Here is a 24,334-nt window from a genome sequence, read left to right as displayed (position 1 = left end):
TGCTGACCTCTCCTCCCCCAAACCCCTTGAGACCAACGACCAGCTAATGAAATGGGATGTGGCAGCTTGTGGCCCGGCCCTATGGGACTAAATGTGATTACTGTAATAAGCACCTGCACCGTCGGACATTTAACGGGATTACGCTGAATTATCTCTCATTAGAACAGATTACAACACAGGGGAATGACCCTGACAGTGTGTGCGTGGTTGTGTGTACAGGGGTTATGACCAGCTACTGGCCATTAAGCAGCAGGTTGCAATTATGTCCGCTTGATAAACTTTCATCTTGTCTCAACTGGCATCCATGGGTTGACTAAATGTTTTGCTCAGGCTTTGTACATTGTACCAACGTTTCGACTCTGAAAAGCTGTTTGTGTTTGGGCAGACAGACACTTGTCCCTCAGCTGATGTTTGTCCTATAATCTCCCAGGGCTCTGGCTGTTTGAGCGTCCAACTTTTTACCGCTTCAGGCATTGAAAGTCAAACAGAAGAACCATGTGTGTCTCTGGTTTGTTTTCCGCCGATTTAGGCTACTGTTTGAGATGGACTAACTCAAACACTGTTCCTCTTCCCCTCATCTCTCTCTCTCTCTCTCCCTCTCCATTCCCATCTCTCCCTGTCCTCCCAGTTGTCCATTCCTGGCTCAGCAGTTGACCCCAGCCATCCCAGTGATAGGCGGCGTGCTGTTTGTGTTTGTGCTGGGGACGCTGCTGAGGACCAGCTTCAGCGACCCGGGGGTGCTGCCCAGGGCCACGCCGGATGAGGCTGCCGATCTGGAGAGGCAGATAGGTAAGACCACCCTAGATTGTTACCCTCTGTATGATAATCCATTTCCGTCTCTCCACATCTGCATTCATATTACTCTCCTCCTCTGTCTCCTTTCTCTCACTCTCCACCTGGTCGTACTCTCTGCTTAACTGTTCTGTCAGTATCCATGTTTCAGGGTCTCCCATCCCATTTTTTTTCTTTCTGTCTCAAAGCCACCATTTATCCATCCTTCCATCTATTCCTTTCTCTTCCTCCCTGTTTGTGAGCCTGTGGTTACCTAGGGCGGAGCTGTGCTGCCTCTCCAGCAGAGATAGCAAACAGACCAGGGGACAGGGCCTAACTGGCTGTCACAGAGGGCCACACCTCCATTAAATATCATTCACACACTTTCTCTGTATCACTTGACTTCGTTTCTCTCCCTTCTGCAGTCTGAGCTGTGAGGGAGTGATAACACAGAAGAGTCAAAGTCAAAACTCCCCCCTGACACCTCTCTTTTTCCATATCAGTACCTCTCTCTTTCTTTCTTTCTTTCTCTCTCCCTCCTTCCCTCTATCCTCTATCTGTTTCTGAGTAAGCCTCTCTGGTTGGTCCTGATCCATTGGAGCCGCTGTGTGGAATGTTCCTTTAAAACCTCCTGTCTGGAGCGGTAGATTATCTGGCTGATGTGGGGTGAGATGGTCTCTGTAGCCAGAGAAATTAGGATTGAGCTTCCACTGACTTTAAAGGTACTCTGAAGTTAGGCTGTGGCGAAGCAGTGGTGCTACTTTCACCGGATGGTCTCTGATCTGTTTATTCACTCCGACTCATCTGAGGGCCTCCCATTTGATGCGTTATCTGACTCGGCATGCACTTGGCCAACTCCTGAATCTCAATTATGATGTGAAAGGTGAAACTGTTGGTGCATTAGTGACCACTTGATATGGTATGATTGAATCACTGGCATCACAACACTGAAGATAGCAGGCCATCAGCCAGGATCGGTCTTGCAGTCTGTGATGTGGATTGTGTTTCTGGTCATGAGCCTAGGCTTGGATGCACAAAGCCAATCGCTCACTGTTTAAATTTCATTACATCAAGTATAGTGAAATCAATAATTATTTTTTTTAAACCATTAATTCCCTCAAGAAACACATAATTAGAGGAGTCACCCCATGTTCACACTGCAAGCAACATGATCAACAAGTTACAGGAAGTCAAGGGCACTTTAGACTGGGATGGACACTGACTGTTGTGGGAGTCAATCTTGTGATCTTCTAGTAACAGGACTGACTTGCCAACATCCCAGGCCGTCATGCTGCCCTATAAGTAAAAATTGATTATCAGCATTTTGTTCAAAGGTTTAACTCTTCTACAGTCAATAGTGTTTAAAAGTTGAGGTTCTTTTATTTTGGGATGTGAAGCTTTTATTTCCCAGAGATGGTTCTTCTTTCCATGCTTCAGGCCAGTGGGGCCTCGTTAAACAAACTCTGGACTGGCTTAATTAATCTCGTTAGGAGCCTTAAAAGCTTTGGGAAGGAAGGTAGAATACAGAGAGAGCTTGAAGCAGTGGGCTTTGAAACAGCACTGTGCCAGAGTACCATGTTATATTGGCAAACAGTTGTTTAGGAGGATAAACAAATTAAAGGCTGGAAATATGAACAGTGTTGACCCAAATACCACACTGCCCCCCTTGCTACCTCCCTCTCATCCCCTTTGGCTTTTGTGCTGGTTTTGTGTATTTGCAAGCTTAACAATTGCCTTGGTTTAAATTGGAATTTGTTGTGCACGGACACTGGAAACATTTGTCATATGGTTGTTGGTAGCCTATATCCATGTGCTTGTGCATCAATGGTGAATTGATGGTACTGACCAGGCTTTAGTTAACATTTGAGGCTAGCGTCGGGATGAGCTTGCCCCTCCATCTGCTCTGTTCTGCTGCTGATGTGAAAGCATCAGCCGCTCTACTATTCCTCACTGCTGTGGTTTCTCTGTAGTCCATCCCAGGAACATCTACATCCAAGCACATGGTATTTTCTGCTACTGGGCCTAATAAACTACTTTTAGGCTCTATTATGGTTATTATTACCTTTCATCCACTTGGAAGAACTACGTTGTAAGAGCATGCAATTTCCTAGCCACCAACAGAAAGACAGCCTCCTTGACTTCTCCCTCACACAGCTCTCTGTGACTATTTATGATTTCAATGATTAGCTAGTGGTGTCTACAAGCTAGGCTAGTATTAGCTAAATTAGCCTAACTTGTTCACATGAATCTAATCCCGTCCTAAAAAAGCAAAAATCCTTCTCAAGTCCGCACACAGCAGGCTTGTGGCGTGCCTCGCTTTTTTAAACATGGGCAAAAGGTGTTGTCTGAATGCACCCTTAAAATGCAGTTGCTTTGTACATTGTTAACAGACTTGTTCTGAATACTTTCTGCCTTTTATCCACCTTATTTACTCTTGTCTACACTCCTCCCAACCCATATGCTCTCAATCCTCTCTCCTTGCCCTCTGCATTCCCTTCCTCTCTCCTTCCTTCTCTCCTTCTTGCACTCTGCTGCTCTTTTTCTCTTGCTTTCTCTTTCTTTCTGTCAGTCTCTATCAGTCTTTGTAGCATTTTTAGAAGTGTCTGCCTCTCCCTCCCTCACTCCCCTCTCTCCATCTGTCTGCCTGTCTCTCTACTCCCACCCCCCATTGCTCCATCTTTCCATCCCGAGAGCCTCCGTCCTCCTACTCCTTTCTCTGGTTCCCATGTCCAAACATATGCAGTGCAGTGCTGTGCTGTTTTGGTTCCAGCCACGGTGTGGCAGTTTGACATGCAAGACATTAGTAGCACATCTGTTAGTTCTTAGCCCAAGCATCCAACCCCATCCCAGCCCCAACACCAACCAGCCCCAAAACGTCTTCCAGGAGAAAACACTCATCTCTTGTCTCTTTCTCTGTCTTTCTGCCTCACTCTTTCTCACCATCCATCAGTCTTCTACAGTTCATTCAAAATGTCTTCTGGAATTGTGAAATAGCGTATGATATCTCTTTTTCTTTTTACTTCATTTATTTTACTTGTATGTGTGTGTGTGCGTGTGTGTGCGTGCTTCCTCATTTCTCTCTTCTCCCTCCCCTCCTTAGCCTCCCTTGTTCACAAAAGGACTCATTCCTGGCATTTTCCCCCTTCTCAGACTGTGAGACGGCACCCATCCTTTTTCATAGGCAAATACTTTTTAACCAATACTTCCTTATGTAACTGTACAGACGCTGATAATCACAAAGCAGTAGACAAGCTTAGACAGCAAGGGTAACTTTGAAGTGTGTGTCTTTTTTCACTTGACAATGCTGCCCTGCTGTAACAGCTTCAAACCATTTAGGCTCTGTCTGCACATTTCCCATGTGCTCCGGTACTGCTTTTTCAATGCCAATCTGAAGTACCCATCCACTCCATTACATTTACTGAACATTGTCATTGGACAAAATGATAAAGGTATAATTCATTTCTCCCAGTTAATATCGCATACTTCTGTGTGTCAAAAGGCAGAAAATGCTAGGACTTAATGTCTGGCATGTTACATGTAGCTCTTGGTTCCAGACATTACTATTCTGGAAATTATTTGACGCTAATACCCCAGCTTAGCCCAGAATCAGCTGGATATCCAATATCAATATTGGTATTGGTGCATTCCTACCAGTCCAGCGCCAAGATCTATAGCAGCAGCAGAATTGAACACCGCTAACGCTGTGGTAGTAATAACACCAAACTACTGTAATACATATTTTTAAATGTCACCGTCCAGTCTGAAGATATGATATGGTGGGAAAAATAAAAAAATAAAAAATATGGTGGGAAAATACCAGGAGTTTGGCCTGTCTGTAAACCGGTTGATTAAACGACTCACATCAGGCCTGATTTATCCTTATACTTCCTTCACCAGGCTGCCTACAACCAGCACCTTGCCTTATAAAAGAAGTTTTATGTTGGCCATTTTAACATCTTGCAACAACTTCAATATTTACACTGTCTCGGGGGGAAATCTTACACAATTTGATGGTGTAATTTGCATATCTTGAGTGTGGTGTTGATACTGTACTGTATGTGTGTGTGTGATAGAGAGAGAGAGGGAGAGTTGTAGGTAATGACTGGGCTGGTCCCAAGGACAGGGCTGCTGTGAAGGAATGACTAAATAAAGGCATATTGACTCAGGGAACTGATGGCTAAATAAACACAGGGACACTGGGTCAAAGGGCTACAGACTGAAGGAAAGATAGAGAGAGAGGAGAGGTTTGTGAGAGAGAGAGAGAGAGACGGAGAGAGAGAAAGTGTTCTCATGGTATGTGAGTTAATGCAGGAATGCTAAGTTCTTGCTTGGTGCTGCATTTCACTTTGTTATGGTACAGCTCTGTGGCCACAAGGAAAGATCTGCAAAACACAGTCCCTAACTGTGAAAACTGTCTCAATGTGACACTTATCCTGTTTATTAAACCTTTAATTGCACTTTGCCTCCATGATGTGTGAGTATATTGTGTATGCACGTACATTGTTGCACTCGCTTGAATTGAAACCCAAAAAAAAGCCCTGTATGGTCTGGCCATGAACAGCCCATGAACTTTTGTAATTCAGCAGCAGCCTCATAAATAACTAATGATGTTTTCATGCAGTCAAAGTGCTACAGGGCTCAGGTTCAACACCACTACTATTGATCAGTTGACTAAATGACACAGAGGACATAATGACTGTACAAGGTCTCTCATCTTCTCTGTACTTCAGGAAGCTGATAGCTAGACCTCTGCTGTCATTATTTTATTGAGCAGATGTTTCTATTGTCTGCCAACTATAGCCTCCATTCTGTTAATAGGACGAGGTTATAGTGTAGGGATTTGAGGCAATCCACAGTTAATCGGGGCGAGGCACGTTCCTGTACTCATGAACTTGAGTCCTCTTGACCTACTGGCATGTGTCATCTCCTCTCTCGATATCTTGTCGCTCCACTGTACACTTCCTAACACAGCAGAAATGCCATAAAGATCTATAAGAATTTGGTAAAACGGTATGCAAAGCCTGTGATTCATCCCTGCTGGAAATGGAAATGAGAGTTTATTTCCCGTCAGGGTGCCATTTCTGATGTCTGGGCATGTCTGCCTTTCTGCCCAGTATGTCAGACCAAGACAGGCTGGCATCACTTCAGCGCACACATGCCAAATTCAGAAGACTCTGAAGCATTAATCAGAGTGGGAGATGGTCAGAGTCGTCTCTTCCCTTCCTTCCTCTTGATGGGGGCCAGGCTAGCCGGTGAATGTCAGGGCAGCCGCACCGGTGTTTCCAAAGCCGCCAGCCAGACTCAAGGCCGGCACAGGAAATAGACTTTGGCTGGCTTAGGGCTAGGGCTGCTGGAGGAAGGATGGGCACATCAATGGAGGATGCGTTGACATTTAAGCTTTTCATGACTGCAGGTCAATATGTTTGGAGTGTGTGTGTTGGGTGGTGGAGGGGGGTCAGTTCTCTGAAGCATGGATTGGTTGATTTTTTTTTTCTTTTTGTACATGTGTGTGTGCCTGAGTGGGTTTGTCTGGGCAAAAGCGCATGCGTGGGTATGTAATGCCCTAGCTATTTGCACATCTAAGTGTGTGTGGGATGGAAGTATGTTATTAAATTCAGTATTAAATAGTGATAATATTTCAATATCCCAATGGTGATTGGGATGTTGAAAAGATTACATTTCATTTTTCATATCATGCATTATCTCATCCTCCTTTCCCCACCCCTCAATTGGCCTGTTTCTTTTTCCTTTTTCATCCTTGATATTTCCTCTATTCTCCTACAGGCTTGCTCAGACAGACAGAGGCAGACAGACAAAACAACAGAGGCAGTGCAGTGGAACTAGGGTCGTCCTCTTATCTCACTGTCGCTGTCTGTCATGTAGACATGAACGCTAAGAGCCCTCAGGATGGGATCCCGTTAGTGTGTGTGTGTGATAGCACAGAAACTGACAGATTTTCAACATGCTTCATTGACATGTATAACAATCCTATTTTTGTCTTTCAAATGGCAACGGTGAGCTGTTCGTTAGATGATTTTGGCCTCACTACATTTCTATTAGTCCTCAGTGTTTTGATCTGAAACAGTTATCAGAGCTGGCCAAGGACACAGAGAGGGTACATCACCCAGTGATATCTCTCTAGGCAGAGTGCCGCCAGACTTGGGAATGATAGAAGGACTAGGAGGGAGTATAGTAGAGGAGTAGGAGGAGAGACGAAAAGGGTGCAGTTTTAGGCTGCTTTGAAGTGAGGATGTTGAATTTTACTTCCAGAGTAAGGAGAGGTTGTGGGATTTAGGTTTGTGGTTGGTAAAAGATTGCAAAAGCTAGGATAAAAAAAGATGTCAAAAGCTAGGATGCAGATTGTTTGGGAGCCTAGAAAATGCCTATTTTTGAGTTATGCATGGGTGGGTGCACGAGAGGAAGGCCATGAAAAAGTACAGACACTGAAAGACATGGAAGAAATACAGTTCAGAAATTAAAATTAAAAAGAAAGTTTTTAAAAATGTTCTTTTTAAAACTACAGAATGCCACATATTCCCCATACTATATTTCTCTCTTCCTTTTGCTTTCTTTCCTGCTTTCTATCTCCCTCCTCCTTCTCATGCAGCTCTTCTCTTACTTGCCATAAACACAGCTCTGCCTTCCCACCAGATCATGTTTCATCAGGGCCGGTTAGGTCAGTTGGTTAGTGCGTGGTGCTAATAAGGCCAAGTTTGCAGGTTTGATTCCCGTGGGGATTTTGTGGAATAGATTGCTGATATGACAAAAGTGTAATACCCCCCTCTTTTACTGTGTCTCTGTTTTAAATACATTTTTGTTCATCACTATTGTTATCATCAGTATTTTGTTGGGATAGTCTTTGCCAGTGCCCTTGCCCCAGACACAGAACTCAACACACAGCCCATCACCAGCACAGAGAGCGCTCCTCGAGCCTTTCTCTAAGACAAGAGCGAGCTTAATCACATTAGATATGGCTTCACTTCCTTACAATGATAAGACACTGAAAACATGCTTGCTGGATTTTAACACCTTGTAGGTCTGCTTGTAGGGTTGAATTTGCATACGCTGGAAGCAAGGTTCTGATTGTACCATGAATAAACTAAGACTCTTTTGCCCAACAGCAGCCTCTTGAACACCACAAGGTGTTAGTGGTGGCTTTTAAGTTCCATCTTCCAATCTTTTTTCATGCTGGTACTTAAACTAATACCGTGACTCACTGCTTCCCCCTCCCTAGTGTAGCCAACTAACTCAGGTCACATTGACATATGACTTTCATTGTCAAAGTAGTAGGTGTGCAGCCAGTGCAAATAGTCTCTGTTACTAATCCACTCTCCATCTCCCCTTCTCCCTTTGTGGAAACGCTTGTGTGCAGACCTCAATCTATCTGCTCCGATTATGACTGAGGCATTTATTAACTGAGAAAAGGGGGCATGGCAGCAAGGGAGGAGGAGCTACGAGAATAGTTTTGGTGAGTAGGAGTGACAGGTAGTATGAGACGAGGAGAGAAACTGTCTGGAAGAAGAGGGGTGTAGGGGAGGGTGAGAACAGGGGTGTAGAGGGCTAAATAAAGAGAAAAGAAGGTAGAGAGCAAGCGAGCGCAGTAGAGACTCCACCTGGCAGTCTCTCCTCGTCATTCTGTTTGAATGATGCTCAACCTGTCACTATCAGCCACTCCAGCAGCAGAGCAAACCAGAACAAGGAATGTCAATGTAGACTTTCCCTTCACAAGGATCTCTCTCCTCCACGGTGAAATTCTCCAGGGCTTCATTATCATGGATTACTCGGTGCTCAGCCTCGTGTGTCACTTAAAAGGCAACTTCACGCCACAGTGTCAATATTTATGCGTCTTCTGATACATGGGTTTTCACTGTGTTTTGTAACCACTATTGGGTGTGGTGTTAATAGTATTACTATAGACATTCAGTCTTCACATGATCATTAAAAGTGGAGATTATTTAAAAAAAAAACCTCTTAAAATAATGATGAGCATGTTAAATTTTGGAATAAGCCATGGTTTTTGCCAGTTAAACACTTTTCTCTGCATTCTATGATTCACAGGTTTCATACACAGTGAAAACAAACTCAAATGTAGCAGTTTGGGTGAGTGCGGGGGTGTTTTCTTCACTAACTAATGCAATGTAAATGAGACTCTTCGGTGGTGGTTTTTGCCAGCATATCGGGTGTAGCAAACTGCCAGGCAAATGGGGACTTTTAGCAGAAGCTATGCTCACTTTGTCAACAAGCCTTAATTCTTTAATTGGTACCCCGCTGCACACAAGAAAACATTTCTTTCTTATTTGAATACCATTAAGGATAAAGCCTCATGAGGCTTGTCATGTTTTCTCTGATCTGCATTGGCCTTTGCCTTTAGTGGGTCTAGCTGTTAGCATGGCAGGAGGTTATGTTTTTTTTGGTCTGCATGCCACATGGCTTGTAATGTCCCAAAATTCACCCGCTACTTTGACTATCTTATCAGACACAACAGAGTAGAACCTCCAGATGCTGCTATGGTGACTGGAAACAGTAGACAAACTTACCAGCCACCACAATATTTCACCAGTGGCTGCTAATTTCCCACTCTGGTTGTTAGTGAGTGCATTTAAAATGGGTATCTAGCCACATGGCGCTGGCAGTAGCAAGGAGGCGGAGCTGATTTGATTTCAACTCATTTGGCACAACAGTGAAACACAGATAATAATGCACATTTGACCCAACAGATGGCACAAGAAAGAATTAACAAACTCACTTTTTTTCTGTCGCGTGCTCAAAGACGTGCAACCATGTGTGAAAATACATAGGGTGTGTGCCTGCGGTTGTGTGTGAAACTGGATCTTTGGTTTCCCTGCTGAAACAAAGCGTTGTTAATTTGCCTAAAGAAGCCCCAACATCCAGGACAGAGTTATGTCACCACTCCCACAGTGTCACACTCACACATACCCTCTACCACCTAAATACATTAGCGAGACAAACATGCTTCTTCCACAAGCTGCCATTCTGTTTTTATCACATTGGCTGTAAAGAATAATTTCCTTCTTTTTACAATGCCCCCAGCGGAAATAACTTTCTCTTCTATCCTCTCTTCTCAGTCTCCCTCCACTGTTGGCTAGTCCCCAGCCCTACGGTGACGTGGAGATCAAAAAGATGGAGTGATAAAGAAAGAAAGAGGGCTGATGATGGAGCTGTAGAAGGTGGACAGGAATAGAGCTGCCACTGTAGAACTGTCATTATTACAGCAAATTGAGTTTCACCAGACAAGAGCAAAAAAACAAAAGCAGAAGAGATGATGAAAAACAGAAGTTGTTGTGGAGTAATTAGACTGGCCTGGACTGGCCTCATATGCTGATGAGGCGCTGTCTCCCACTCTAGCTTTACCTCTCTCTGAAGCTCTCACTATATCTCTCTCACACACACACACATACACGCACACTCTAGTTTCACCTCTCTCCTCTATCTGTCTCTATTCACTTCAATTCAGAAATTCTTTATCGGCATGAAAGGAAACCAGTCTATGCTGCCAAAGATGTATCAACTGAGGCAATATTGTAGGCATAAACAGATGACTGGTATTAACTTTCTAGTAGCAATCATTTTCTAATGGTAATCTCTCTCTTTGTCTCTCTCTCTGCCCTCCCTTCCTGTCTCCCTGTGGATCTCATCAAGCTTCATTATGCAGTCAGAAGCCCAGGATTAAACGGCAGCTGGCTTGTGGTTCTCTGTACTGTGGCTACTCTGCCGTATTATGGCCCCATTCAATACCTGACCATGCCTTCCTCCCGGCTCCCATCCTTCACACAGGCAGAGGCCAAATCCCAGCGTCTCGACTTTTGGCCAAGGCCTTTCAAAGTTCAGTCGAAGTCTGAAAGTCCAGAGTCAAAACGTGCAAGTCTGAAGTGCAGGACATTGGCATTCAGCCCAAACTCACCTTGTCCTGAGTTTGGAATTATGAGGTTCTATCTGGGTAGAGTGCTCTACTGAGATGTTGAGTATCTAAGATTTGATATCCCAGTGGCAAAACTGTTAGACCTATATAGTGAAATCTGTCTTTATAGCTCAACAAGGCCTGCAGACTTTGAATGCAAAACATCCAAATCCTAGGACTATTAGAAAAAGGGCTCAGAGATAAAACCTTATAATTCTGTAGGGTGCCTGTATTCTGTAGTCTGTCTCTGCAGAGAGACTTTACTGGACACTTTGATGCCACGCTGTCAAGCAGAGTGACAGTGAGCAGAGGGAGACACTGGGGGGGATGTTGCAGTGACACAGAGACAGTTGCTATGGTGATAAAGATGCTACCTTTCAGCCTTTTGTGAATAACACTGTGACCTATTGCTTACTCACAAACACACACACACACACACACGTGCTTTACTCTTTATTTCGCCTTTATATGTTTGCATTTCAGTCTAGTAAACATGTACCTATGCCCACTTTGAGGTTTGTATGAACAGCCACTGTACTCTGCTGTGTAGTTAATCCAAACCATTAGGAGTGTGAATGTTACATACCCTTAACCCTCACCGAGAAGAGCCTCTACTGTTGCAAATTGTAGATGTTCACAGCCACTGTTGGTAACTTGGTGACTTTGTTGCTAGATTTAGCAACTTTTCAGACACCCGTGGCTACTCTTATTTCTCAAAATCATCTAGCGACAAATCTAGCTACTTTTTCTACTTTTTCAAACCATGGACTGATGTGTTGACTCCCAAACCGTTTGCCGACAAATCGGTTGGGCTGGTGCTGATGCATGTCAATTTATGCTACTTGCTTGTCTAATCCAAAGAGGTCTGATGATCACAGCATAGCCCCCTCCTTCCGCTAAGAACGGGGAGCTGTGGCAAACGCATTCTTATGTAAATTAGCGTATATCATCTGGCGACTAGAAACTTTTTGAGCAGCCAATAGCTGCTTTCCTTGAAAGAGAGTTGGCAACACTTTATACAACCACTGAATAGTGTAGAAAATGGTGAAAAAGAATCACTGAAAACACAAAATGGACTGAACAAATTTATGTTCCTTTTCCTCACGGTGCCACCAAGAAGCAACTTCAGGTCAGTCAGTCAGGTGTCACCTCACACCTCTATACCTGTGTACTATCAAATTTCATCAGTTTACAGCACATTTGTATCTAATTAATAAAAGGAAGTACAAGTTCTATTATTGTGAAAATTAACTTGAACTATGAATTATCATTGTTGCATATTTTACCACAACTCACACTACCACAACTCCCACAATCCTCGTCTTCCTCTACTCAGTCTACTGTCTTTCACTACTCATGTCATCATCTGAGGAGAAAAAAAAACATTTTTTAATTTACTGTATACTATTTAAAATACTTAATCTACGTAAGTTTGAAATTTAAGATCACAGTTCACAACCCTGTCTGACATGGATTATGGCTGATATTTACACTTTTACAGTGTAAATATCCGTAGTTTGCAAGACCTTGAAAGCACCACTTGACTGTACCGAATCTGCTCTTGTCTCTGTCTGCATTCCTAGGTCTTGTCAGTCAGGTTGAGGTCAGTAGAGTGTTAGCCTTCATCAGCGTATTCCAGTAGACATTTCCATCTGCGAAGCTAAACCTCTCCTCCACATAGACAGCAGGATAGCAATTAGTTTCCGTTTATACCCCACCAGGCAAGGTCCAGCGCTTTTTGGCTGACATTGAACATACAGAGTATGTGTGTGATTGTGTATTTGTAACCAGATTGTATCGCTGCCCAATCCACCTGGCCTTATTTCCTAGCTTCAAACTCTTAGGCCTAGCCCATCTCTCTGAGGCATCTAGACTCTAAAATAAGGGACGGCTTCTGCAGCCAGGATGGCTAAGTGTACAAATGGCTTTGTTCAGCAGAAAAGGTACTTTGATACCCCTCTCCCCCTTCTTTATAGGAGGTGTCTGAGAACTTAAAGTGAAAGTTGATGGGTTGGTCTGAGTGTACCAAGTCTAGTCTGGCCACAGTTGATTTATGGGAATGTGTACTGAAATGAGTAGGGAGTCTAGGCTAGCCTGTCTATAGAGTTTGCTGTGTTTAGCTTATCTTTAAATAGAGCACTTATACTGGCAAACTGACAGCTTTCATGCCCTTCAATCTATATCCCGTTGAGAGGGATACTATAGACCAGCTCTGCACCCAGTAAGAAAAGCCCATCCTTACCTGAAAAAGTCGCAAAGTGCCTTTTCAAAGAATATTAACCAGTGCAAAGAGGGCTTTTGATGCTTAAGTGGAGTAGAGGCACCAGTAGGTGTTTATGCGTTGCATTTGTGGCTTTGTGATGTGTGTACGTGTGAACAGAAAACTGAAACTGTCTATAAGCTAGAATATTAGTCTGCAATAAATAGGGCTTATATATGTGAGACAGGATCTAGTCTAGGCTCTTTGTTAAATCCCATACAACTGCCGGGTCCTTCAAGGACTTATGAACAGCTTAAGTATTGAATGTTGGAAAGGTGTTTGATTAGTGTCGCCTACCAACGTTACGATCTAATGCTTCTTATTTCAGAGGCTGCTTTATAGCTTCAGAATCTGCTTCAAAGGACTTCATGTTTCCTCCGATGCTTAATAAGGACCATAGAAAAGTGTGAAGTGCATCAGTGAAGGAAATAAAGTTGATCTGAGTGCTCTTTATGTGGCCTGATGGGAGCTTATGTTACCGTAGATTTTACAGTGCTATGAATACTTCAGCGACCAGATCTCTCCTTTCGCTTTAATATGGCGGCAGATGAGAATCCTGCTCCGACTTGTTCCCACGTTCCCCTCATCTGTTGTCTCCCTCAGAGCAGTCTGCTGAGAGGGCAGAGGAGCAGAGGGAGTACGGAGGAGAGAGGAAAGGGCTCGGCAGGCATTGATCACAATAGAGACGAATTCAATAGAACAGAACTCATTGGCTGAATTTCCTCTACTCTCCTTTAGAAATGTCAAACACCCACACGAGCCTCAGTTATCTCTCTCTCCCTCTCTCTCTCTGTCTCTTTCTCTCACACACCCACACACGCACGCACGCACACACCGCTCTCAGCTAGCACTGCTATGGGCTTCTGTGGCACAAAATGATCTTCCTACACACTCCCGCTCCTACTCACACGATGCGTGAGAGTGCTCAAAGTGAGCCGAGCAATAATGGGATACAGGCTCTACCTTTTATGGTTTGAAAATCACTATCATCGCTCTCATCCTTACCGTTTAGCCTGTCATCACTGCCGTCTGACTCCGCCAAAAGCCATTCTTATTCAAATTGCCACCATTTTCTTTTTTGTATTGTAGTTCTAAGAGCATGGTGTTAAGTGCATGTTAAATTTCAGACAGTTTTTAATATTAGCTGAACTACATTATAATTTTAGTAATGCTATTTGTTATTCAGAAAAGACAAGGTGTTGAAGTTCTTTTTACTTTGCCCCTTATGTTTCATATGTTTGTCTTTTTGTCTCCCTCCCTTTCTCCTAGACGTGGCAAATGGCAGTTCAGGCTACCGGCCTCCCCCCAGGACCAAGGAGGTAGTCATCAACGGCCAGACAGTCAAGCTCAAGTACTGCTTCACCTGCAAAATCTTCAGGCCGCCACGCGCCTCCCACTGCAGCCTCTGTGACAACTGTGTGGGTGAGTGACAAAGTAACTCTCTGGATGTGTGCGTGAATGTGATGTATGTAGGGTCCGACTGATATTATGTGCTGATATTCAGTATCAGTTGGCAAGATAATTGGCAGCTTCTAGCCTCTGTGCTGCATGGTTCGGATTTTGCAGCAAACCTGCTGGATTGCTTTACGGCACAAAACAGGAAGAGGCCGCTGTTCTTCCAGTGCAAACAAAGCTAAAGCTCTCAGAGTTTCTCACAATGCAGATTGTGGAATGAGACAAAGGAGAGCAACACACAGAATTAACAAATTTACAGTACAGTGGTCTCATTTTCCGCAGCCATTATACTATGCTATCAAAAGTGAGTAGAGAATGATATATTGAGGTAAATATTCTACACGTAGGGACTTTAAAGCGAAAACAAAAAAAGTGATGACAGGAAGGGGGAGGGTGGGACAAGTTTCAACATCTTCTTTGCAACAGGAAGCAATGGGCTTTGTGGGGAACGTGGTCTTAATTTTGAGGGAAACTAACACTAACAACACTACAAATGTTGGATAGAGGCTACCAATCATCTCCACCATGGTGTCATTTGTTTACAGTAATCATACCAAGGTATCACAAATAATTTGACAATGATATATTCATGTTTAAAATGTTAAAATTTGTAGTGAAATGTTTTAAAATATTTATGTTGGCCATTTTTAAATTTGACCATTTCATATCCGTTAATTTATTTTTTACTAAAAGGCCAATATCCGTCCAATATATCGGCAAACTGATCGGTCTAAGCCTAGTATGTAGGCCCAACTGAAAGATTTGGATTTCTCACCTCATAAAGGAAAATAACTGGTGTTGATAAGAATTCACGGATCTTAATCCTCGCCTCTGGCATGTCTCCCCTTCCCGTCCCCCCGGCAATTCAGATGCGTCTGGCGGATTAAGTTTAACCTTGTTTTGCAAACAATCGCAGCTATATTTGGGAACACTAGCCAAACTAAATGTGTAGTTTGTGATGCATACCTTTGTGAATCTACTGGGAATTTATGCTAAGATGAATTGGCATCCACACGGGAAAGAGGGGGAGGGAGATGGTTCAGCAATGAGAACAACAGAAAGAAAAAGCAAAAAGAGCAGCAGCAGGATGGTTAAGGAGTTTTGCCACTGTTCACAACCACATGCTCTCTCTCTGGAGACAAAGTGAAGCGCGCAGCCAGGCGATTACTGAGAGAAAGAGAGAGACAGAGACCTGTGTCGTCCTTCACCGCCTCAGGGTTTTTTGCTGCTCATTCACAAGGGACAACTCTCCGTTTGAACGCCCTTTACTGCTCAGAACTGGAGCTGATTGAGCACCTAGAAGATGAAGAGGTAGTAATCGAGAGGGAGGCAGATACACACTGACTGGCAGGCAGGACGACAGACCGGATTTTGCTCACATTTTATCGGATCGTCAAATCAACATATGGAAGTGGTCAGGCTCGCATTGTGAGCAGAGGGAAATCAGGAAAAAGTAATGCAGACACAGATTTAAATGAGCACAGCGACATGGGACGCATTGCAGACATGTTCAGGACAAGTGTGGACATATAGAAATGTGATCTAATGAAATCTGAAAACTTTAGAATCAGATCTCAGAAATCATGTTCAGATGACAAGCGCAACCAAAGCCCCAGGCAGATGGGAGGAAGTGGAGAACGAGAAACAGATACATAGTTGGACTATCCATACTGCAGGTGGGTGGGAGTGGTAAACTCCAGTGATTAATGTCAGTTGTAACTGTTTTCTCTTTTCTTCCCAGCTTGCTCTAAAAAGCTCCAGCCAACATGGCTGTGTATCCCCACGGTGAAATCTGGAATCAGAGTGAGTCCAGGGTTCAGGATGCAACTCCAGCTCAGCTGCAGTTTCTCATTAAGGATGTACCAGTACTTGTATAGGGTGTCAGGTCATTAGCAGGAGAATACAGGAGGCTAAAATGAAATTTCCCCGTTTAAAAAAAAAAAAAAAAAAATGAAGGCATAGACTTCATTTTCTACTTTTTGTTGATGTTATGTTTTTCTAAATGAGAAAAATGGACTTTATCTCAATCTCAAAAAATGTTTGCCCAGTCACTCTCAACAAGGGGTCTCAGCCTGTAATGATCAGTAATAGCAACATATGATAAGATTGTTACCTGGTCTTGGAAGTGGAAATTGGAATCGTATTGGCAGTGAAAAAGTGGTATGAGTGCTTCCCCTGTGTCTCGGCCTCTCTGCGTCTCAGTCTACCTCTGCTGCTGTGAATGCCGGGGGGCTAACAAGCTTTTAAAAAGTTACCAGTCATGTGGGGGGATCAGAATGGATGGGGCTTCCCCGGTGGGCTTGGAGGATAGGAATATGGTAAAGTCACTTTAATCCTTTGTAAGAGGGATATCCGCCTGGGAGCGATAGGGGAAACGTATAGGAGTACAGATGTATGATACACACATACTCCTCTGTCTTTGTGTATTTCTCTTCTCTCCTCTACAACATGTACAGCGGGAGAAGATGGTCTGATTATATCTGAATGCCGATTATACATGAGAGAGGTGCCGGTGTTGTAAATATTGTTGTTTGTGTGTGTGTGGGCAGGGAGTTGGGGAGTTAGTGAGTGATTTTAGGTTGATTTTAATTCCTTTTTTCCTGGGTTTTTTTTAATTTTTTTTTTTTTTATAGATGTTTCATTAAAGAACAGTAGATTAGATGAAACTTTAATGATCCCTGTGGGGAAATCGAGTCGTTGCATCAGCAAGTAGTAATTGCATACATCAAAAGAAAAATAGCTTATAAATAAGAATATAGAAAAAGGGGGTTATAAAAACAATACAATTCAAACACTCTATTATTATTAAGTAGACATGTATGGATGAAAGTGTGCAAAAAAGTATGGATTCCAGTATTGACAGGATGTGCAAAACAGTAGCAGAATTTACTGAGACATAAGTGTGATATTTGTGCATCATGGAAAGGTAGAGAACTAAAAAAAAAAGTATAAATGCCAATATACCATATGCAATATATAGCAGTGAAAGGCATATTAGAGTATAAGGGAAACAGAAAATCAAAAATCTCTCTCCTCTCCTCTCTTGTTGTAGGCCACTCAATATTGATGCCCACTGTTGTAGGCTGTTAATCTGGTTTCAGTAGCAGTAAGTGTGCAACATGAGGCGTCAGTCTTGCAGTATCACTTACACCCCTCTCCTCCTCTCTGGCTAGAAGCTGCCTTTCCCCACCACCTTTCAACCAAGCTCCCATTAACGCAGAGGGAAGCAGGTCATCTCGCCTCACTACACAAATAATGACTGATTAATTAGTTAAGTAGCTACCACCGTGCGCAGCTAGCAGCCAGCTCTCACAGTTAGGGTTATGGAGTTGGTGCTGATTTAATAACCATACTAACCATGGGCCCTCCACTCTTGGAGTAATCAATGAAATGATTGGTATGCTGGAGCGGCCCTCACAGGCTTGGAAAACAATACCAGTAATTTGCATTTTAAAGCATTACATGTGAAATACCTGTAGAAGTCGAATGCTTCAGCATGCATGTTTTGTATTTTGAATAAATTGCAGTGCAGTATTTCTAAGCATTTCTAAATTCCAGACATTTCATTCACTTAAACAGCCTCTGCTCCACAGAGGTTCGGATGAATGAGGTTCTTCTGTACTGTACAGTAACTCTTTGTTCTGTTCCACAAAGTTGGACTCTCTTCGCCAAGGTGGCTGACGGGCTTGTGTCAGTGTTTACACATTGGAAAGCCCCAGACATTCTCAGCTGCATGACTTCTCTGGAAGGCGCACGGCAGGCTGGGCAACACTTTTACTTTAATGAAATGCACCACAGCCTTTATCGCCTCTATCATTCATTTACAATTCCTGAAACATCCTAAAACATCCTCAAATTGAGGTCTCACTGGAGGCGGGTTATCTGTTGACCTAGCGAAGTGCTTCTTTCACCCTCTCAACTTCACACAGTCCCACTATGACAATGGGAGTTTTTGTAACCATACACATCTAGGGCAGCCAGTAACTCTAATAGCTAGTTTATATAAGTAGGCAGTTTGCACTTTCTGAAAAAGTAGCTTATTATACCAAGACTCAGAGGAACCATTCCCTTTTCCTGTAATTTCATATCTAAAGTGGGTTGATAATGGATTCTATTGTAATCACAGCTCTGGACTCGGCTAGTGTGTGTGTGTGTGTGTGCGTGTGTGTGTGTGTGTGTGCGTGTGCGTGTTCGTGTGTGCATGCGCGTGCATGCCTATGTGCAGAGGGTGGAAAATAAGACAGACCACACCTAATCTGCTGTCATCTTAGGTGGCAACCATTTGTGTTTCCCCTGTTAAAAGTGAGTGCTATCTGTTATTGATTTCTACATGGCTACCTCCATTTGTATCTTTAGTACTCAAAGCTCCACTACTCTCTGTATTCAGAATACAGCAGTTGATCTCTCTCTCTCTCTCTCTCTCTCTCTCTCTCACTCTCTCACAATTTCAATTAAATTCAAGGTGCTTTATTGGCATGAAATACAAAAGTACATATTGCCAAAGTGAAGTCAACAACAAAAGTCAACTCTCTCTCTCTCTCTTTGCAGAGCGTTTTGACCACCACTGTCCCTGGGTGGGGAACTGCGTGGGAAGGAGGAACTACCGTTTCTTCTACATGTTCATCTTGTCCCTCTCCTTCCTCACCATCTTCATCTTTGCTTTCGTCATCACACACGTCATTTTACGTAAGTAGTTTTGGGGGGGGGGGAGACACACGCACATGCTCAGGCATGGCACACACACACACTCCTGGCAGTGCTCTTCGTGTGTTTCCAGCCAGCAGGTTGTAAGTGGGCGTTGTGAAAAGCTGCAGCATTCTGGCTTGTTACCATTTTTCCTGCTGGGAGTAGGCAATGGACTGTTGGGCTCACCTCACCACTGTGTGTGTGTGTTTGTATGTGTGCTTCTATATGTGTGTGTGCTTGCATTAAATGACAGTGGGCGGCTGAACCCTGCACCGGGGGAAGAAAGACTGGCTCAAATTAGCTGCTAGAAAATTCTAGCACTGATTGGTAGTCCTCTCTTTTGAGCCTTTTCTTCTTTCTTTCTTTGCTTTTAACTATGCAGCATTGTTTTTGTGAGAGTCTTGAGTGCAGTTTGATTTGAAGTTGGGGCATCACAGCAACTTGGATTCTTTGATTTAAAGTTTGTTTTGTCTACAGGGCTCAGACCAAGTCAGAACATCACAGTGACTTACTTAGCTTTTCATGTTGAGAGCATGCCATAGCGATAAACCTCCTTGCCATGAATCAATGCCATCAATCAAAGGGGGTTTCAGTTCACCAGCGCTTACTTTTGGTGCTGTAATCTCACCTTTTTTGTCTCTCTGTATCATTTCTCCAGTGTAACACTGATTCAAAATGCTACATTGCTATGGCTATCTCCACATGGCTATCTCCACTATCTGTTGCCAGTCTGTTGCATTTTGTGCATCTGTTAGAAAAAGGCAGAATAAGTCCTCATCAGTCTGGATGATTGGAGCCACGGAGATCAGTGTGTCTCCCCTAGCCACATTGAGCTGGCCTGCACAAACCGATTGGATAGAACTGTCTCTCTCTCCCTGGCTTTGTCCTCCTCCTCATCACAGGTGGTAGTGAAATTGGAATGGCAATTAAAGTGGGCACACTGTCTAGCTCGGTTCATCTTGCTGACAGGGCCCACTTAGACATGAACCAAGAAAGAGTCCTCAGCAGGTAATGGCTCCAGTGTGTGTGATGCCCAATATCTGGTACGAGCTTCTGCATTCGAGGGGTATTGTTGAATGGTGATATACACAATTGTGTGAGTTAGTGTGTACACCATGACAAACAAATATACAGTGGACTAATGGAAACTCTGCCTTTTCTCTGTCCACAGGCTCCCATCGAAGTGGGTTCCTCAGCGCACTCAAAGATAGTCCTGCCAGATATCCTTTCACTTATGTCTGTCTTGCCTTGTATGTTTGTGTAAATGTGATTGCGTGATTGCTCGTGTGTTTGTCCTTGGTTTTTGTGTCCCTCAACCTCCCTTTAATACCATTCAGTGATGGCATTGCTTTTGGACCCAGTACTGTCATTACTTTCTAACATAAATTCCTGTTTTCCTGCTTAGTTCTCTTACCTTTTAATTCTTTGTGTCGTCACGATCCATTCCCTAACATCCACAGCCTGCACAGAGAAACAGTCACAGTGTTACTCTATACTTGACACAGACAAGTGTTGACAGACTAACCTGCACGGCAAGGGCTCATGGGTCAGAATTCATTTGGATGACACGCTTTTTCAAAGCTTTTCCATCCATTGCTCTGGCCATTTTCTGCAGAATTACAGTACTTGCATGACTGCTTTGTGCCTGATTAGTCCTGTTCTATCAGGCTTACACAGCACGCAAGGCAGCTCCCCTCTCTGTCTCTGTCCATTGAATTGATCTTTCTTTGATTTCATCTCACTCTGACTTGCCCCCTCCCTCTTCAGCAGTGATGTGTGAGTGGGATTTGGTGTGATTGCATCTGTGTGATAGATGCCAAGTGTGTGCAAGACGCCTTAAGCTACAGCTGTTACAAATAAACTATAAATCAGCTTATTGTCTCAACACAACATCAATGAAAATCACTTGGAATATGCCAAATCTACATCAGTCAAAACCTTTTATTTTGACATTTCAGTAATGTTCGGTGCCATGCCATTTAACCTCAGCTTTTAGCTATAAAACCAGGCAATTGAGGTAGGAAGCAGTCAACCTACATCGCAGTTTTAATGTCACCTCCCCAACAGACTATTTCTCTGAGTCACAAATCAAATTGAGAGCACAGGGCAATGTCTCTCTTTTCTTTCCTTCTCTTTCTCTCTCTCTCTCTCTATGGCTGAGCAAGATAACCGTTACTCTGGTATAGAAATAAGTGCCGAGCCAAGCTGATAACGGCGCCAGTGTCCTACAGAGCCTTAATAAAGGAGAATTAGAGTCGATAGCATCGCAGCAGTCGTTTGTAGTAGGTGAACGATGACATGTTTTGTCCTTGCTAAGGAGGGAGAGATTGTGAAGAGAGAAAAAGAAGAGGTAGGTTAAGAGGGAGAAAAGCGGAGAGTGAGGTCATGTGTTGATTTTCCAAATGCTCTTCTGCAGACCGATGAATGGACTTCATGAGGAGACAGGACTCTCTTAGCCCGTCTCTTACATGCTTATCTCTGTATGTTGTATGTAATGATATGCTGCCCTAACAAAGCATCACTACAGTATCCCTTTAATATTCCTGCAGGGACATGGTGTGTCTGTGATACTCAATAGTGAGTTTATAGTGACCATATTCTTCTTGATGGCTTTATTTTATATACTATGTTATGATTATAATATTCCTATATAGTTATATATTTGCTGTGATATTTGTATAGTGTCCTTCTAAGATTTATCATAGGATTACTATTGGTGGGTGGATGCATCTTGTACAGTATCCATGTTCTCTGCAGCTTATGTGGAGCAGAGATGAGCAGCATTGTGTTCAGTATTCTGCAGTCCCAGCCACATGAACTGGTAACAAGGAGGTATTGGCAAGAGGAGGGCAGCCCTCAGGCTATAGGTCAATATGCTAGCTGTTGGTAGAGCGCCATTCATTCTCTGCCCACTCCTGCTCTGTGTGTGTGTGTGTGTGTGTGTGTGCGTGCGTGCCCTCATGTTGTTGTCTGCTTTGCTGAATGAAAAGGTGGATGAAATACAAACTGGATTGGAGCCAAATGTTCCTTGACTTGTGGTCACTGTGCTGGAGGTGGTGGTGTGTTTCTTCTCGGTCTGGTCCATAGTGGGCCTCTCAGGCTTCCATACCTACCTGATCAGCTCCAACCAGACCACCAATGAAGATGTGAGTATGGATACACACACATAAAATGCCAGATATAAGTATAGAAATGTGTATACTACATAGGGATTTGTCTCACGCAGACCAATTGGATTGGCCTTAGTAATGCATAAATCACTTGACAGGATTTGCCCTAAGTTGTTTAAGTTGTCCTTTGTAATCTATGTGTGTGCTACACCTCCCCCTCACACACACATACACACACATGGCCTCAGTAGTGTGTCTGCTTCCTATTCCAGGCTCGCAAGACTGAATTTAAGTGGGTACAGGAGAGCCAAAACTTCCCTCTGTACTTCTGTAGGTATATAGGCAGGAATACAGAAGAGAAACTACCAACTTCAGAAAAATTGAGCCTGAAATGTAGAGATAAATTCTACTCTCTTCTCTCTCTTCCTTTACCTCGTTCCCTCTTCCCAATTCATGCTGCTGTTCTCTCATGTTCATTATAGCTCTGGCAACACACTCCCGTCACCTCAGTGAGACTGATGAGGGTCAGATTTCAACCGGGCCGGTTAGCTCAGTTGGTTAGAGCGTGGTGCTAATAACGCCAAGGTCGCGGGTTCGATCCCCGTACGGGCCACAGATGTTTTGGGCAGTGGATTAGGCAGAGTGTGCAAACCGTAATAATCTCTGGCACAAACACAGTATTCTGTTTTTGTCTCCCAGTTTAATGCTTGAAGTAGTTATCCATCTCTGTTATAACTGTGGCTGATGACGTTAATGTGTGGTCTTCTCCAGATAAAAGGTTCATGGTCTTCTAAAAGAGGGAAGGACAACTATAACCCCTACAGCCATGGCAATATATTGACCAACTGCTGTGCAGCGCTGTGTGGACCTCTGCCACCGAGGTATGGAAGGTGTGAAAGTGTATGAGTGTTTTTGTTTATGGATTCACATGTTCCCAGGTTCCCAGATGATGACATATGAGCCAATATCATTCACTGTCATTCTCCTAATGAGAAAACTCATCCAATAATTTTTCATCTTCAGTGTAATAGGCCACAGCACCTGTTTTCCCCATTGTAATTTCCTGTTTTGTCCGAGGGCTAAATTAGAACTGTTAGCCAAGACTCCTTTTGATGTGGGGAGCTGCTTTGAAATAAGCCTGCCTGCAGCCATTTCTCTATACATAGCTACTAAGATACTGCAAGAGCGGAAAGGATTTCAAGCCCATTTTAACCGAATCCAAGATCAAAGTTTTGGTAGATGTATTAGATTTCACACTCCTGCTGTTCATGTGAATCCAGAGAAAATACAGGCCAACTGTCGCAGTTGCATTCTCATGTCCATGTGACTGTAAATGGCAGTGTTACACATTCCCTCCGGCTGTGCCTTTCCCAAACAATTCTGAATTGCTCATCCATGAAACGGTAGTTTGTGAGTCCGTTGACTTAAAACGTCTCTTTCTTTCACACTATAAATGCCCTACATGTCTTCCGTCATGTACTTGATGGTGTCTCAGTGGTTACCCACTGGACCTAGATACCCACTATCTCCTCTTATCTTTACCGGCCACTCTACCCACTTTGACAAGACAACACTCGCACTGACACTGACGCTGTCGAGACGTCACGGAGCGCAGAGCCTTTAACTGGCAGCTTTGACACTTGCTAAATGGTGAAATACATAGAGAAGGATTGAGACACATAAACACACACACAGTCTCCAATTCAGCACACACCCACAGTCTCTTCTCAATTTAAATACACGCATAGACAACGCACACTCAAGAAGAGCAGCAATGGAGGCTTTTAGCAGCAGTCTGTCAGTGTGTTTGGCTGTACTGCGCTCTGGCCATCACAGAAACATTACTCACCAGTAATTACTCCAGTGGGTGGCAGAGGAAAGTCCTCAACGCGCAGGTGGCTGCCATCTGGGCATGTGTGGGTGTGTATGTGCTTGTGTGTGTGTGTGTGTGTGTGCATGTGTGGCCAGCCACAGGCTTTCCACAGCTGGGTCCACCAATGAGGAAGGAATGTTTCACCTCAGCCTAGGACTATGCAAACAACGTCGTCTCTCATACACACACACACACACACTCAGACAGAAACTTCTTGCAATTCATTCCCTGCTGAGACCTTGACTCACCACAATCCCTAA

The 24,334-nt window shown here is 43.6% G+C and overlaps 1 protein-coding gene and 1 non-coding gene across 3 annotated transcripts in view; both read left to right on the top strand.

The window, feature by feature from the left end:
* The window catches only part of LOC139660247 (palmitoyltransferase ZDHHC14-like), a 54,222-nt gene that overhangs the window by 20,531 nt on the left and 9,357 nt on the right, over positions 1-24,334 (top strand). For both annotated transcript variants that reach the window (XM_071538345.1, XM_071538344.1), the window contains exons 3-8: positions 629-789; positions 14,220-14,372; positions 18,954-19,091; positions 20,263-20,311; positions 22,135-22,237; positions 22,973-23,082. In XM_071538345.1, the coding sequence (XP_071394446.1) occupies positions 629-789; positions 14,220-14,372; positions 18,954-19,091; positions 20,263-20,311; positions 22,135-22,237; positions 22,973-23,082 (714 nt within the window). The remainder of the gene's footprint in view (positions 1-628; positions 790-14,219; positions 14,373-18,953; positions 19,092-20,262; positions 20,312-22,134; positions 22,238-22,972; positions 23,083-24,334) is intronic.
* Positions 22,741-22,814, top strand: trnai-aau (transfer RNA isoleucine (anticodon AAU)). The gene has a single exon. It is a non-coding gene; the product is annotated as a tRNA-Ile (tRNA).

This window comes from Centroberyx affinis, unplaced genomic scaffold (assembly GCF_046629955.1).
Source record: "Centroberyx affinis isolate AG114_WGS23_722 - 3 ecotype Tasmania unplaced genomic scaffold, CSIRO-AGI_Caff_v1 ptg003262l_1, whole genome shotgun sequence".
Classification (NCBI taxonomy): domain Eukaryota; kingdom Metazoa; phylum Chordata; class Actinopteri; order Beryciformes; family Berycidae; genus Centroberyx; species Centroberyx affinis.
This window is presented reverse-complemented; position numbering and strand designations above follow the sequence as displayed.